The 16,363-nt window shown below is 41.8% G+C and overlaps 3 protein-coding genes and 1 long non-coding RNA gene across 4 annotated transcripts; 2 read left to right on the forward strand and 2 right to left on the reverse strand.

Moving 5' to 3' along the window:
- Positions 1-1,467: 1,467 nt before the first annotated feature.
- LOC145446801 (uncharacterized) lies at positions 1,468-2,090 on the reverse strand. Its single transcript, XM_080325167.1, has 3 exons — positions 2,065-2,090; positions 1,843-1,986; positions 1,468-1,782 (listed from the first exon to the last, which is right to left on the reverse strand). The coding sequence occupies exons 2-3, from the start codon at positions 1,958-1,960 to the stop codon at positions 1,598-1,600; spliced, it is 303 nt and encodes a 100-aa protein (XP_080181293.1). The 5' UTR covers positions 1,961-1,986; positions 2,065-2,090; the 3' UTR covers positions 1,468-1,597.
- Positions 2,091-3,312, forward strand: LOC145446800 (uncharacterized). The gene is made up of 2 exons (XM_080325166.1): positions 2,091-2,298; positions 2,360-3,312. The coding sequence occupies exons 1-2, from the start codon at positions 2,257-2,259 to the stop codon at positions 3,167-3,169; spliced, it is 852 nt and encodes a 283-aa protein (XP_080181292.1). The 5' UTR covers positions 2,091-2,256; the 3' UTR covers positions 3,170-3,312.
- Positions 3,178-6,597, reverse strand: LOC145446799 (uncharacterized). Its single transcript, XM_080325165.1, has 11 exons — positions 6,282-6,597; positions 5,623-6,215; positions 5,338-5,544; positions 5,091-5,267; positions 4,802-5,031; positions 4,618-4,746; positions 4,416-4,556; positions 4,173-4,272; positions 3,990-4,116; positions 3,788-3,908; positions 3,178-3,736 (listed from the first exon to the last, which is right to left on the reverse strand). Exons 1-11 carry the CDS (start codon positions 6,429-6,431, stop codon positions 3,258-3,260), a joined length of 2,454 nt encoding a protein of 817 aa, XP_080181291.1. The 5' UTR covers positions 6,432-6,597; the 3' UTR covers positions 3,178-3,257.
- Positions 6,598-10,632: 4,035 nt separating this feature from the next.
- On the forward strand, positions 10,633-11,853 carry LOC145446586 (uncharacterized). The gene is made up of 2 exons (XR_013917317.1): positions 10,633-11,760; positions 11,801-11,853. It is a non-coding gene; the product is annotated as an uncharacterized LOC145446586 (long non-coding RNA).
- The last annotated feature ends 4,510 nt before the right edge of the window (positions 11,854-16,363 follow it).

The raw sequence follows: 16,363 nt of genomic DNA on the forward strand, positions 1-16,363 counted from the left end.
GAGTCAAGAGAAGTCGGTGAAAGACGTGAGGACGGTCAATTATAAAAATAAATGGCCAAGCTGCATATAGTGCATACTGCATACAGGGCAGTAGGCGTGTCTACCTGAATATTATAGATAACTAACCACCGTTATGCCCCACTGACTTCGTGGGAATCCCCCTGCAGTAATCGATCACCAAAGACAGAGAGCAGCTGGATGGATAGTTGTCTGCAGAAGATTTCAATCAGTAAGAGAAATGAGAACTTCAATCATGCTGGACTGGCCCTCGTAATGATAGAGAAAAGCGTCGCGTCGAAACATTTCCCGGTTCGGTACCAACAGAGCTAATTATACCAGTAATGTATGAAGTCGTCTGACTGAGGCCTGCGGCTGCAGGGCCACCATGATAGGAAATATGCGAGCAGAGAGGGCAAGAAAATCAAGCAAACGTGGAATAAAGCCAGTAATTGATACGAAAATTTTTGATTCCATGATGACATTAGCCAATTCTGACAAAAGAGTGTAAAATATTGATCAATTGATTGTTGAAATGCTGGTCAAAGGCCCATGGGGGATGGGTGGAGCAGTTGCAGACGTGGACAATTTGAGTTGTTTTGCACATTCTCATCAGCTATTTGTTAATGATGTGCCGAAGGCTCCAGGTGCATTGTCAGAAGAATATCAATATCAATATTTGGTTAAACCATTGAAGGAAAGATCCCCTGCAAGGGAGCGGTGGAACCGGAATGAAGAAAGATTTCCTGCTGTGCCACTAACTATGCTACCAAGTGAAAGACTGCTCACTGTGTTTAGTACTATATTCATCATCTATGGAAGACCGCAGAAGCTCACTCCTTGGAGAAAGGGCCGAGAAATTGTGCTTCGTGAACTGTAATCTGCAACTGCTGGATTTGTGCTTTTGATACATTTTTATAGTTCCTTGACCATTTATTTCATGTTCAAGCATATCAATGGCTGTAAAGTTGTTTAAAGAAATGCTCTGAGGTGTTAAATATGGGCCTTGAGCTAGATTCCATATCTTTTGAATATCGGCTGAATATATCGGGGTTATCGGTGGAGGTACTGGATATCGGTCTTATCGGTATCGGCTCAGAAATCCAATATCGGTCGGGCTCTAATCTTAATATCTGACATCTTGATAAGTTTGTGCTGTAAGGAGGTTCTGAGAGTTACTGACAGAATTAAAGTGTATCACAGAATTGCCAGGATTCAATTCAGTGTGTCTGGACGTTGACGTATTGGAGATGTCCTACTATGGATAGGCCTATCGACTGGAATATGGCCGCAGAATAATAACATCGAGTTCGATGCATGAATATGGGATGAGTCTCTGATTCGGTTACCAAATACTTTTCTCGCACTAATACACCTGTTTTTACTTTTCAGGAAGTTGAAACATACTGCCTACAGAAATTGTGTTCGCTGGGTATGGACATTCTGTGGCAAAAACCAGCGGAAAATTGTTACTGCTGTCCGAACAAAATTTACGTCAAATTCTTACAAAGGATTCCAGTTCAGTAACGCCACATTGTGAATGTACACTGTACAGTTGTATTCCAAACAATAAACGCATACAACTAATCGACCAAAATAGCTACTGTGTCAGGCAGAAAAGCATATCGGGTTTTATGTCGGGCAATAGCTTCGCTTCCTCTCTAATTTTGATTATGCTGCTAGTCAGAGGAGGTGAAACGGTCTCAGCACAGTTGCTCAACTCAACAGTTTCTGGTCCAGTTCTGATGAGTGCTTGAACTTCTTCGACAAGCTCATTGCAGTAATCTAGAACATGCATAACAATATGACGAAATCTTATGATGCAGTCAGATCAACGGCAGTTACCAAATGTTGAATTTTCAAGTATCTTGTGGACCGAACATTCCCAATTTTTGTACGTTTCGGGTATTTGACCGCGGTGCTCCTTCTTTCGACATTTTCTGAGTTTTGGAGCAATTTTCATTGAAATGAAGGATTGCCAACTGCATCCTACAAAAAATGCATAGTAATTATGCCAAAATCTTATATAGGTTGTTTTTAATAGGCGAGAAACTGCAAGGTACCTACCTGGCTTTTTTTTGACTGAAATATGGTTGTAGCATAGTCGTTTACAGCACTAGTCTGGACAGTCGTATGGCAAGCTGTTGTTTGGTGCGACACCTGGTGGTACATGGGTCTTTTGCAGCTACACTATCGTTCGGTCAACTGCCGTTTAGGTAACTTACGTTGTTATTGTTGTGATCGTGGGCTTATTTCAAAATGGACTTGACTGAAGAAGAATTGATGAGAATATTTGACGATGTAAGTATGCAATACATCTCACTTCAGGACTTTATATGTCATGTTATGCATTTAATTAAAGGTTGATGATGTGGACGATGCCAGCGACGACGCACTGAAGGAAGCTACTGAGCCAAGAAATGAAATAATGGTTGTTACTGTCGATTATGAAGTCGACTGTTTGAATATTCTGCAAAGTACTCTCAATCACTTGGGTGTTACACTGCAACACGGCCATCAGAAAGAAATTCTGCGAGAACTAACGGATTTGACTGCTCTTTCTAGCAAGACTGCCATGATGAGACAGTATGTCAGTATTATGACCAGGAAGTTTGGAACGCCTGAACTACCAGAAGTTACTGCCAAGCGAATTATGAAGAGTGTCATACCACAGATCATTGATGCTAGCTTCCCTAATTCGTCAGAATCTTCAGATAGTTCATGCCAACAGCATGAAATTCAGACTGGAGTAGTTCAGTACTTGGCGGGCAGCTTATTGAAATGGGGTATCAGGAAACTAAAAGGGGAGCGTAATGCTTGGTGCCGAAGTCAGATAGATCGCTCTGTCGACCTACATCCTCTATTCGAAGGTCGCAACAGAGGTAGCCTTGTTAAACCACATAACGGCTACACTGCTATGATTTTGCGCACCGAAGTAGTAGTTTCAAAATATCTGGGTCACAGGCATATTTGCTACGCACAGATAATCTCGTCAGTAAATCCTTCTAAATTCTTTCCTGAGGCAGATCCCATCCTACTACAAATGTTACTAAAAAGATACATTAACCTTCGGTTGCATATTCATTGCCGTGAAAAGTTGATCTCCACCCCTAAAAACAAACAGCCACAGTCCTGCAGTTTGCGGAAATCCCTAAAAATTCTTAGTAAATGATGCAAGCATTGTTACCGTATTGTTTTCATTTCACTTTATTGCTGCATATAAAAAAACAGTTGAATTATTTTAGAACTACTGCTGTGTTTTATTTACGGTGGAACAGATCCAAAGACCGCGCATTAGCAGAGAACATAGAAATGGTAGGGTTGCCTGCTCTATGACCCCTCTGACGTTGATCTCCAAAGTAGGATTCCAAGGGATCTTGATTTATCCTTCTCGGCAGTACGAACCTTGCGCCTGCAGCAAGTGTCTCACGGATTATTGCTACCATAGACTTGGTCGCCATCCGTAGTCCACTTCTGGTAGGCTTTGAAAGCAGCATTTTTTCGCGGTTCACGGATCCCATTAGAGGCCTTTTCTGCGCATTTTCCTCCCACTTGTCTAAATATCCTAAAAAGTCATTCTCCAACCAACCTAATCTACTGTCATCTGCGGTGTAATAAGGCTGACGGGATGGCTTCGGGTTCCCATGCTGGTAGCCGGCATTCACACAATCAAACCACTCATCAATATTTAAGATGAAATTTGAAAGTGCGATAAAACCTTTTTCTTGTAGAGCTTTTCCTGAAACACAAAATCATCCACTAGAATATTTTCAATTCAGATCACACTTACCAACTCTGAAGGAAAGAGTCCTTGCAGCGATGGGAACACTCATTTTTTCCCATGGACTTGGAGAGGCATGACACTCATTGAGATGGGAGAAATATCTCAAATCCCCAAGTTTCATGTCATCCTGTTGTCAATTCAATCCAAGTGCACCAAAGAAAAATATTGCCACATTATTTACTAGAGTTTTGGCTATAGTTTCTCATACCCGAATCAAATATTTAATGGGTTCCATGTAAATGTCTCCGTCATTCCACATGCTGCGAGTTGAACTCAGTAAATTATTCCTGCACGTCTTCAACAAATGCGGTGGATCGGGCAGGAAAAAGATAAATCTGTAAATAGAAGTGAAACCAATTCATCTGAAGCTCTAATTATCGATACTGAATACCTGGATGGAATCAACGGATTGACCATTCTATGAGGTATCTCATCTTCATCAGCTGACAAAAAATGGTTTACTGCTGCTCTGTTTGCTGCTAATCCATCAACTTCAAAAAGTAAACATATGGTTATATCAGGCCTACTAAGTAACATTACTATATAATTCTATATTCTTGTAAAACAGTCTAAGCGACTTTTCATATACCACTACTAAGCTGAAAAACCTTTGGCACATTTAAATTCAACTCACACACGACTCCTGCAACAACACATTTACTTTCTGCCTGTATCTCGACCAGCAAGTCCATAAGCAGGAAGAATAGCTCATTGCTGTCAATTCCTGCAGTTGGGTAGAAAGCGATAACTCCATCCAAATCTCTATTTGTGATACCTGTATAGAGTCATCCAGACTCCGGAGATTTTCATGGTCAAGAAATAGGAAACATTCATACCTCTTACAAAAAACGTAAGCATCTGAGTTGCAATCTGTGATGACGACTTTGACATGGTGTTGTAGCATTCATCATCAAAATCGACATATCCCGCAATATCTCCAGTAGACGAACGAAATGCAATATCCTCTGCAAATAATATATAAATTGTGTGAAATAAATTTGTAAGATTGACAGCTCTTACTTCGGATGGACATTTCATCCACAGCTACCACCACCATTTTATCACATTCCTTCTCAGATTTAGATATCGCCATCCGAAGTCGTTCAGCAACACTTGCTTGAAAGCCACAGTTAGCTCTTCCATATCCTTCCATTTTATGTCTTCTCAGTGTTCGAGATGAAGGCAATACCATTATGCGCTGGAGGTGCCTGTACGCAGAGGCTGACTTGGCATACAGCACAAGACAGTATCTGTAAAGCACAAACAATACTCAAACGACAAGATTAAAATGTGCATTTCAAAAAGGCACCTAATGACTGAAGGTGGATATCTTCTTCCAAATTTTGAGCACTCAGGGAGGGCTTGTTGAGTTGTCAACCATTGTTTTAAGTATTCATCATCATTGGAGCAATTCTGAATCAGTCGCTCCATTTCGTGTGACACTTGAAGCCCTGATTCTTTCAATTCATTGACCAAATCAGGCATCCTATATTCATTAAATCAAGATTGAGTAATATATACATAAGTGGTTTCCAGCCACACTGCTATATTCTTACTTTTTTCTATATCCAATAACTGCAGCTTGAAGCCTCTCTTTTGAAACAGTTGTGACTACTGCCTGAGAACTCAACTTGCTGCCTTCCAATTTTTCCAATCTACGTAATTTACGAATTTGTGAGTCTTCTTGCTTCACTTTGACCTTCATACATTGATGACAAGGAGACCCAGTTGAAGATGCTGCAGCACAGTCTTTGCTGTAAAACCTGAAATTCAGTGACAATGCTCATTAATTAATGGATAGTTGCAGACACTTTTGTTAAGCTTCAAAGAATTTTTCTTACCAGAACTTCGTTTTCTGCCATCTTTTGCACCAAGGTCCATCATCCAACACTTGATCATAGCCAGGACAAGGTATGACATTAGACAAAACATTCAAATGATGGTTGATTGAATGTTCCATAATGCTGATATTTTGAGAAATATCAGGCGCATAAATGCCATCAATTGCTACACTGGCAATGAATTCACCGTCAACATGATTGAGTAAAAAACTGACCGAAGGAATTGCGTGGTTATCTTCATCATGGTAAAGCATGAACTGGATCTTCGAATCATTGATTTTATGTTTGCGCCAGACGAGCATAGCAGAATTTGATAAAGCTTGTTCCACATGTGATATTGACTCATATTTTGGGCCATCATTGACTTTAGTATGATCTGGCACAATTCTGTTATAGGGACTTTTCCGAGGCAGGGATGAACGTTCATGAGATTTTGCAGGCAGATTTAGCGTTGGCATTACTCCATACTTCAACCAGGTCTTCTTGTTAGTTGATGCAATATTTTCCTTGGTGAAATGACTCTCACATATGTGGACTTTGCCAGATTGTACTTTACTTTTAAATTCAGATGAATAGCGATATCGAAAGAGCACCTTGATACAAGAAACATACAACTATAAATTATGTCGTTTGCGAGGAACTGTAAAGTGCTGACCCACCTGATGGAATTGTGAAGCCCATTCTTCAGTTTTTACGCCGAATCGCTTTTTGTGGCCGGATGGAACTAAATATAACTTATGACCTGTTCCAAAGCAGTTCGTGCAACCAGGTATGCAACAGTAAGCACCATTTCTTTTCACAGCAGCCATTGCTTAATAACCAGCAACTCGATAATATGTGCAATTTAACAACAAGAGCCCAGTTCTCGAACGACGACAACAACAACAACCCACGTACCGCTTGGTGTCGCTGCAGTAAAGACCAGTGAACGGGAAAACGTACGCAGTGTCCAGACTAGTGCTGTAAACGACTATGGTTGTAGTGATATAACTTTGGGCAGAAATGATTGAGGAGGGCATTGAATGATTCACTTCCAGCAGTGTTTCCATTCGGCGATAGATGGCATATGTCATTTTTCATTCGCGTTGAGTAGAGAACATCGCAAATCCTGTCATATGCCAATGAATCTGAAAATTGATTATCATAACGGTAAACAACAGAATCAAAGATGCTATTCAGTGTAACTTAAATTTAGGCCTATATGTATCATGTATATATGCTGAATGGAGCAGTTTGTTTCTTTTTGATACAGTGAAGTAGGCTATTTCATCTTTAAAGGATGTAACGGCATCTACACTACCCGTAAATCAAAATCTGGAGTATGAGCAGTTTTTGCAGTCTTGCTTGATTCTCAATGTGCTACCTAAACCAGACTTTTGCACGTCCGACTCTGATTGACACATTGGACAATGTTGAAAATGCTCATCAGCTTTATTTCTGTCCACAATCACAAACTGGATCTTGATATTCTCCAGACATTCCTCTGAATCTGAATGCCTGCAAATCAATATCTTGGTGAAGACTTGGTAGAAATATGATTACACTGTTCAAGTACTCACTCTGACTCGCCATCTAACTCTGTTGGGTGAAAGCTATCTTTGACAGGGATTGGATATCACTTTCACAGTCTTCATAATCCTCTCCAGCAATAGGGTTTGGACAGCGATGAAAAGACGCTTTGGGTACCGAATATCGCGTATTCGAGCGACCATACGCGACACAAGATGTACCTCCGTGCCTCATCTTCTTCATACCTTCCATATTCACAATCTAATCCAGTATCAAAATCAATCCCAACACGAATAACTATCTGTTTACCACACTGCGCTATACCAGGACTTTTGTCGTGTCACTCACATGACGTCATTTCATAGCTGAATGATTTCATATCCGTTTTTCAGCTTTTCGATTTATAATTTAAATTATTTGAAAACTATCATGTAATTTGAATTTTTATTATTATATTCATATTCCTAACCACATAACGTACGAAATAAGACGAAGTCATTTTTTAGATGCAGTTGACCTTTAACAACCGTAGCGTCGTATTTAACAACAATTCAAGTCTAGTTCAGATTGTGTAGTAATAAATGCGTTTATGTGCGTACGCCGTACATAGTATGCTAATGTTATGTGAGATGTCATTGTTGCGTATTATAAGCGTGAGTCACGGATGAATGCACCGACAAATATACTGCAGAGCCGGCTAAAAGCAGCAAACTTTGTAGTCCTTGAGCTGGCGATCCATGCGTCCAAATTTGATGCATCTGGTCTTCATCGTAAGCTCTTGATGTACTTATTCCGAAAATACAAAATAAAATCTCGTCAGGGCAATGTAGCTGCCCCAAAATAGCCGTTTAAGGCCGACTGTTCTGAAAAGCGAGAGCGCTGCAGCAGCATGACCACAACAATTACCAATTACGCCAAGCGATTGTTCAGAACAATGCCGATTGCCAGACTTTCACGACTATTTTGGGATGGTACCATTGCCTGGAAATATACTTTTATTGCGGAATCAGTGCGACACTAGCTTTCGATTAGGACCACACATATCAAATTTCGACGCTTGGATCGCCAGCTATGGGAATATCAATTCTGCTGCTTTTAGCCGGCTCAGCAGTTCGCTTCTCGGCGTATTCAATCGTGAGTCACGTGTTGCGAATCCATCCGTTGGTTAGTAATCTAAAAATTGTATACAATGGCAGCCGAGGCCAGCATAGTGGTAAAAATAAAAAAAACTTCGCCCGCAAGGGCGCAGTCAACGGCTCCCGCGAATGGATCCACCAAATTCCTTGTCGACATTTAAAGAGAATGCATTATAAGTCAATTGTTTTATGTTGTGCTTGTCAGGTCTCAATAGCAATTTAATGTAATTGAAATTGTAATTGAGCAAAATTTTTGTCAAATTACAATTACAATTACACAAAATAAAAATGCTTCAATTACAATTACATTACAATTACATTGAAAAATGTAATTAATTACATTCAATTACAATTACAAATTACAATTGATCCAACTCTGTTCGGTATTAGATAGGAATGATCGATAAGACCGTGAAGGTCATCTAGTCTGATCACACCAGCATCAAACAGGTTTAGCAACAAATGTTTAGTTAGGAAAGGAAAATAGAAAAAAAAATTAAACAATGGTAGCAAATGATCAATGAAGCAATGTCTGGGCGAGGTAGGGCAACAGTGTTAGTGTAACGACAAGAGGTGATCAAGTAGGGCTTTTTTGAATCTATTATAAGGCAATTCACGGATATGTGATGGTAATGCATTCCAGATGATAGGTCCCGAGTAGTCGATAGATCTCTTAGTTAGGTTGCTATTGGGTTGGGGTAAGTAGACGTTTCCTTTAGACCAGTGGTTCCCAACCTTTTTCGACCCATCGCCCCCTTTTCAAGGTCAACACCGATCATCGCCCCCCAAATTTTGTGCACCGATAATTGGGCATACAGACTGTAATCACCGGCGGGTTGACTGAAAAAAAAAAAAAAAAGGTCATCTTTCTCCGCTCAGAGCTGAAAATAACGTTTTTTCGCTCCGCATTGCTAGGTGGATGACTAAAAAAAAAAAAAAAAAAAAAAAAAAAAGGTCAGCCGTTTTTACGCGTCATCGCCCCCCTATCGCCCCCTTCGCTATTTTCGCCCCCCGTCGCCCCCTTTGTCCATTTTCGCCCCCCTGTCGCCCCCTTCGTCATTTTCGCCCCCCTAGATCGCCAAATCGCCCCCTGGGGGGCGATATCGCCCACGTTGGGAACCACTGCTTTAGACGAAGATCTCGTGTAATGGGAATGGACATGTTTAGCAGGTATGAAAAAGTCATCAAACACAGGAGGCAGACTATTGGAAAAATATTTGTGAACAACTTTTGATACTTCGAAGCGATACAGTTCATCAACTCGCAAAATTCGATGCTTACGGTAGTAAGGCGATAAATTGGTACGTAAAGGTACAGATGAGATCAGCCGTATCGCATGGTTTTGCAGGGTTCGAATTCTGCACAAAAATGTTGTACATGCATTTCCCCATACTACGATTCCATATTGCAGATGCGAGTGGAAAAGAGAGAAGTAGATGGTTCGTGTACTGATCTGGAAACCAAAGATTGGAGACGGGTCATTATTCCCACACACCGAGCTAGTTTTGATATTGTGCATTCAATATGCTGCTTCCAAGACAATTTGGAATCAATGGTGACGCCGAGATATTTTGCTGAGTCACATATTGAGATTTGTTTATGATTGATGTTCACAGTGAAATTATGACTGGCATTATTTAAAAGGAGCATCTCGGTCTTATCTGCATTCAAACTTAGTTTGTTTGCTTGCAGCCATCTCGATACTTTCGGGAGTTCCCTATTCACAGATGCATGCAAATCATCGACAGTGTTGGAGGTTATGAAGAGGTGAGTATCATCAGCAAATAGCGTTGTGCGGAATAAAGATGCATTGACAATGTCGTTAATATAAATGAGGAAAAAAGTCGGTCCAAGGACTGAGCCTTGTGGCACTCCACAAGTTATATCTCTGGTAGTCGTTCTTAATATCCCCAGTTTAACAAATTGTTTGCGGTTTGCCAGGTAGCTTTCAAGTAGAGTTGCTGCAACACCCCTGATTCCATAGTGTTCTAGCTTGTATCTTAAGATTCTGTGGTTAACTGTGTCGAAAGCTTTGCGGAGATCGATAAAAATGCTGCAGCCACTTTCTTTTTGCTTGATGGTTTTGTAATAGTCCGTTACATTTGATAGTGTTGCATGGTTGGTGTTGTGGTTGGATCTGAATCCATGCTGAGTCGGAGACAGTACTGCATTCAATTCAAAAAAGTTTTTAAGTCGGCAGTCAATCAGTTTCTCAAAAACCGTGGCAAGATTTGGCAAAACAGATATTGGTCGGTAGTTAGAAATTAGCTTTTTACAGCCTTTCTTAAACACTGGCATTACTCTGGCAGTTTTCAGTGCATCTGGGAAAATGCCTAGATGTTATACTGAAGTCAAAATTGTAATATATAAAAGGCAGTGGCTACTCGTCCGGACCCGGACGAATAATTTTCTCAGGCTATTCGTCCGGCACCGTGTGACGTAGGCCCGTTACTATGGAGACTGTATGCGTTTTTGACAGGCTTCGGTTTTGTACATTATTTATTCGCCCTTCTGGTTACTGATTTCAATGGTTACTGTTACTGATTTGTATGCTCATAATTATAGCTCCGAGGGAAAGTTTACGCCATACTAATAATTGCAAATAGCTGTGTTGAAAGTACCAGAACTTGACGCCCACCTTTACCTTTACAAGAGATGTTTACCTACGCTTAATGTAGTGAGAACAAGTAGGATAGTGATTTGTAAGCTCATAATTGGAGCTCCGAGGGAATGTTTGCGCCATACGAAGAGCTCCAAAGTGCTATCGTTAAATAACCGGATGCAGTCAGAACACGAACGATTCGCTGAAATTCTTGCTGTCTCCACCTATTTCTGAACTCATGCAAGCGCCATTGACCTAACCAATTGTACGTGAACTTGCACAGCTAAGACGGAATTGTCACCTCTGCTGTACTACGAGTACTCATACTTGATGTTGCTGTGCAGTAATGATTGGAATACCAACTGAGAGAGACTGTGCGTCTTTATTTTCATACAACAGAAATACAGAACAAATGGACAGCAGCAATGATCATACAGAAAACATGTGCATGCACAGTATTTGATGTCGGATAGAAGAGATCGATACAGCCATGGAAGTCAAGTGGTCTGATAAAACCCGCATGAAACAAGTATGCCTACATTGTCTCTGCATGATCTGACTGTAACAAATCGTAGTTGAAAAGATGAAGAAAAATTAAATGATAGCAAATGAATGAATGAAGCAATGTCTGGGCGAAGTAGGGCAACAGTGTTAATAGGAGAAAAATACCAGTATTTTGTGTCGGATAGGAGAGATCGATACAGCCTTGGAAGTCAAGTGGTCTGATAAAAACCCCATGAAACGAGTATATGCCTACATTGTCTCTGCATCATCCGTCTGTAACGAATTGTAGCTGAAAAGATGAAGAAAAATTAAATGATAGCAAATGAATGAATGAATGAAGCAATGTCTGGGCAAAGTAGGGCAACAGTGTTAATACGACTATCAGAGGTAATCAGGTAGGTCAAGAGTGTTAATAGGACTATCAGAGGTAATTAGGTATGGCAAGAGTGTTATTACGGTGACAAGAGGTAATGAGGTAATTTTTTTTATAATCTGCCATACAGCAGTTCACAGATGGTAATCCATTCAAAATGATCGGTCAGTCGATAGATCTCTTGGTTAGGTAACTATTAAATGGGCCCAAGTAGATATTTCCCTTCGGTGAGGGTCCTGTATTAAGGGAGTGAACAACTTAAGCAGGTATGAAAAAGTCATCGAACACATACGACAAACTGTGGTTGCAGTTGCGTGTGCGGGGTTGCGTATGCGTAAAATGAGGTGGTGGGGTTACAGTTGCATGTGTGGGGTTGCGTATGCGGGGTTAGGATAGGGGTGGCAGGGTTGCGGTTGCATGTGTGGGGTTAGAAGGGTGTCGTAGATGGGGTTAGGATTAGGGTGGGGGTGTGGTTGCAGTTGCGTGTGCGGGGTTAGGATAGCGGTTGCATGTGTGGGGTTAGGGATTGGGGTGTCAGCACGTGTGGGTTAGGATTAGGGTGTCGTAAGATGAGGTGGTGGGGTGTGCGGGGTTGCGTATGCGTAAAATGAGGTGGTGGGGTTACAGTTGCATGTGTGGGGTTTGCATGTGTTGGGTTGCGTATGCGGGGTTAGGATAGGGGTGGCAGGGTTGCGGTTGCATGTGTGGGGTTAGAAGGGTGTCGTAAGATGAGGTTGCATGTGTGGGGTTAGGATTAGGGTGGGGGTGTGGTTGCAGTTGCGTGTGCGGGGTTAGGATAGGGGTTGCGGTTGCATGTGTGGGGTTAGGGATTGGGGTGTCAGCACGTGTGGGTTAGGATTAGGGTGTCGTAAGATGAGGTGGTGGGGTGTCATAGGAATGGGTTGGGGTTTAGGCTGAGGCTAATTTAACCCTAATTTCACGATACCAAGACTACAAAATGATCATGGGGAACATTGCTTCTTCATGTTCATGTGGTTGTGGACCCGGTGGAAATTCCGTATCATACGTAACGCTTACTTACCGTTGGTTAGGTCGTAGACCCTTAGATAAGCTCTGAAATCTACGGCCGCCGTGGATGCAGTGAAAAGATATCTGGCCATACTTGAGCGCATCATTGAAATTTCGCCGAGTGGTTCGCTTTCTTACTGCATCGAGCGTACGTGAATCTCTCTTGTAGAGCTGGACGTAATTTTCTTTCTGGTATTTCTCCAAAGCACTTTTTAAGTCTTCATAAGAGGCGAACCTACTCTCGGAATCCATGCCGCAGTTACGGCCCACAGTTCCGGAAATCGCCGGCACCCATTCTGCAGTTGCGGCATGCTTACACCGGACGAATAGCCTGAGGAACTTTATTCGTCCGGGTCCGGACGAGTAGACACTTCCTATATAAAAAAGGTTCACAGTGGAGACTGCAGTGTGCAGAGCCTACCAAGGTTCGTTTGTGAACGTGAACCTCTAAATTTCTAAGGTTCGCACGCAGAACGCGCGAACGTGAACCTATAGAACAGAGGTCTCAAACGCGGCCCGCCAGAGCATTTTGTGCGGCCCGCGACGACATTTTAGATTTTTTACTAATTTGGCAATATGTAAGAGTCGCATACATCTTTTCTGGTTATAAAGTAAAAATTCCCTCTTAAATTTCCCCGAAAACCTGAAACCATTCATCAAACTTCACTATCGCATCAATTGCAAACGCTACCATGCAGTGGAAGATTCACTATTTCGCCGCATTTCCAGTTCATGATGACAAAACCTGACCCTTAGACGATTCGTGACTGGCATTTGTGAGTCGGACTTGGACGCGACCTTTCTTAGAATTACTCAGACTCGGGCTAACTCGATGGCAAAATGAAAAGGACTCGAGTGGACTCGGACTCTCGGAGTGACTCGGAATGCTGTGAATTTGTTAAAGCCATGGACGCAACAAACTAATCGCGTATCAGGGCAATAGTAATAGATCAGAAGATCACAGTTTGGTATTTCGCTAACTATGCAAGTAGTTATGGCAACCATTGGCAATCTGATAGTTACATCTTTGGTCACTAAACCATGTTATTAAGGCCACTCAAAGGTACCGAGTACCGCAGTGGTACGCTCCACCGATGTAACCAGGGCTTTGGAGCAGCCGTAAATTTGCATTGCTCCAGCTCCGGCTCCGGAGCTTTCTTCTATCATACAGTAGCTCCAGCTCCAGCTCCGGAGCCGCATTATTATCACTGCTCCGGCTCCAGCTCCGGCTCCGGTTCTGAAAACTATCGAAGGCGTCTGTCTATATCAGAGGCAGGCAACCCGCGGCTTACGGGCCATATGGGCCCGCGAGAAGGTTTTGAGTAGCCCGCGAGCTAATTTCCCATTATATAATCGAAATTCACTGTTGTATTATCGAAATTGAATTGCTTAGATTGTGAATTTGCAAGGTCAACCAAAAATATGATTAGTCTGGCCGCGACATTTGGGATGTTGATGACTAAAATATAAGTCCCGACGCATAGGCAGATCCAGGGTCCAGTCCCATTTTTAGTAAATCGTCGTACATTACAATAAACTAAAGTAGTAAAATTTTTCTTCACGCATCGCGTGTTTAATTGTCTAGTCACACGATTTTTTTCTTTGTAGCCTACCCCCACCTGAAAATGAAAAAACGCCTGATTTAGCCGATTGAATCTAACTATATTCGCAATTACGAGAGAAAGTCTTTTCGCGTTTGCGCTCGCAGAAAGATCGTCGACGATGAAATGTAGGCACAGAATGATTGTCGTTTATTAGCGGAAATCTTCGATATCGATATTTCCAGATGCCGAATAGTCCTGTTCTTGCAAACTGAGCCCAGCGGGCGGTATACAGTCGACCCGCAATGATAATATTGACTTTAAAAATTTTACGCGTCTGGCGCGGCTAGTGGGCAGCGCACTCGTTCGTCAATTTCATGTGGCCCATTAGCCGAAAAGGCTGGCCAGACCTGGTCCATATAGACTACTAATTATCACGTAGGTTAGTTATCTATAGTAATCTATAGTCTGTCAGCCGTCAGTAACATTGGATGCATAAAGACATAAGTGCCGCCGTGCCGGCCTGTGACGACATAATGAATACTTGTCAATTGTCGATAACATCGTAGTTGCACTAGAACGCACTTAACTCCATGCCATTGCTGTGTACAGCATTCAAATTCTGATGCGGCGTTCTGGCACTGGCACTGTACTCGTTAACATTAAGCCATACAGCTCAATTCAATCTTCAAATGTGCGATTATTATTCAACTGTAACTGTAGTAAGAGCAATATATGGGCGGATATAACGACGTCATCAATAGAAATTCGATTTGTACCAAATGTCCAATGGTTTGGCGTTCGATATTGGTGCACTCGTTACCAGTCCATCCGGTGTCGATCAAGTTTGTCGGAATATAATATTTTCCCGTTGAAACGAATCGAATAATCGAATTAAACACTGTGGCATGCACATTGCGCCATGCCCATAACGAATTAAACTATGCTCTGCGCACATTGCACATTTACAAGTCACAGTGCGCGATAATCCGGGAATACTAGAGTATCAAGCAGACATCAAGAATGAATTTACGAAACAGATGATTACAAATGGAAATCGCGTATGAAATCAGTAATTTGTCTCCAACATAAAATACCATGGGGTTTTGGGCTACTCTTCTGCCATCCCCTATTTACGCTCGAAAATCCTTACTGGAGTGAATGACGATCATGCGCAGTAATGAATTCCAATTAGCATGCATAATTGCATACTAAATAACACTGACCAATTTCGCGTCGCGATTGAAGAACTATCACGAAAGAACGAGTATTTGCTCATCCGATTCGTAGCAACGATGAGATAGAATTTCTCGGCTCGTGCTCGTCATATCGACATGTGCAACGAAATCACGTTTTATCCCCTCTCTCATTTCCCGTAATACATACTGATTATTATTCTCGAACCGTATACCAACAAGGTTATGCTGATGATGAAATTGCGGGTATGCCGAACACCCACAATATTCATAGGCATATTTCGCATACCGAGGTTCGGCACTCATGTAAGAAAATTGAACATATGACTGCTCTGCTGTTAAATCCCCAGGAACATGGATAGTCGGAAAAATAAGCGCCAAAGAGGAAAAGATTCTTAATTTCGCGAAGGCCTGCTGTTGAATTATGTGACCTCATCAGATATGGTTGTTGCATATATAATAGCATCTTATGAAATACGTCGGAGCCGGAGCTACCCCTCAAATAACTGGCTCCAGCTCCGGCTCCGGCTGAATTTTATGTAGAGCTCCGGCTCCAGCTCCGGTAAAAATGCACGGCTCCGGCTCCGGGCTCCGGCTCCGGCTCCGAAGCCCTGGATGTAACAACAATGGGCCGTTTGGCGTTCCGACATTTCAATCACTAGGACACATTCATTAATATTTTTATATTATATTTATATTTTTTTCTGCTCCTATATTTGTGAAGATATTTGGCCATGAGAGTAATAGCCTACTTATCAGAGGTATACCTGGATATTGGATTGGAATTACAATGCTCAACTTAAAAATGTTTTGATATCAGATCAGTCTCTATTATCAATCTGTTAAATTCA

This window comes from Botryllus schlosseri, chromosome 9, assembly GCF_051294905.1.
Source record: "Botryllus schlosseri isolate E-star chromosome 9, Bs_hap1, whole genome shotgun sequence".
In the NCBI taxonomy this organism is placed as follows: domain Eukaryota; kingdom Metazoa; phylum Chordata; class Ascidiacea; order Stolidobranchia; family Styelidae; genus Botryllus; species Botryllus schlosseri.

Coding starts and splice junctions, on each gene's coding strand:
- LOC145446799 (XM_080325165.1), bottom strand. CDS start 6,431: ATGGCTGCTGTGAAAAGAAATGGTGCTTACTGTTGCATACCTGGTTGC. Junction 5,268..5,337: donor GTTATTGGATATAGAAAAAA/GTAAGAATATAG, acceptor TAATGAATATAG/GATGCCTGATTTGGTCAATG. Junction 5,032..5,090: donor TATCCACCTTCAGTCATTAG/GTGCCTTTTTGA, acceptor TGTGCTTTACAG/ATACTGTCTTGTGCTGTATG.
- LOC145446801 (XM_080325167.1), bottom strand. CDS start 1,960: ATGAAAATTGCTCCAAAACTCAGAAAATGTCGAAAGAAGGAGCACCGC. Junction 1,783..1,842: donor ACTTGAAAATTCAACATTTG/GTAACTGCCGTT, acceptor TGCATGTTCTAG/ATTACTGCAATGAGCTTGTC.
- LOC145446800 (XM_080325166.1), top strand. CDS start 2,257: ATGGACTTGACTGAAGAAGAATTGATGAGAATATTTGACGAT. Junction 2,299..2,359: donor TGATGAGAATATTTGACGAT/GTAAGTATGCAA, acceptor ATTTAATTAAAG/GTTGATGATGTGGACGATGC.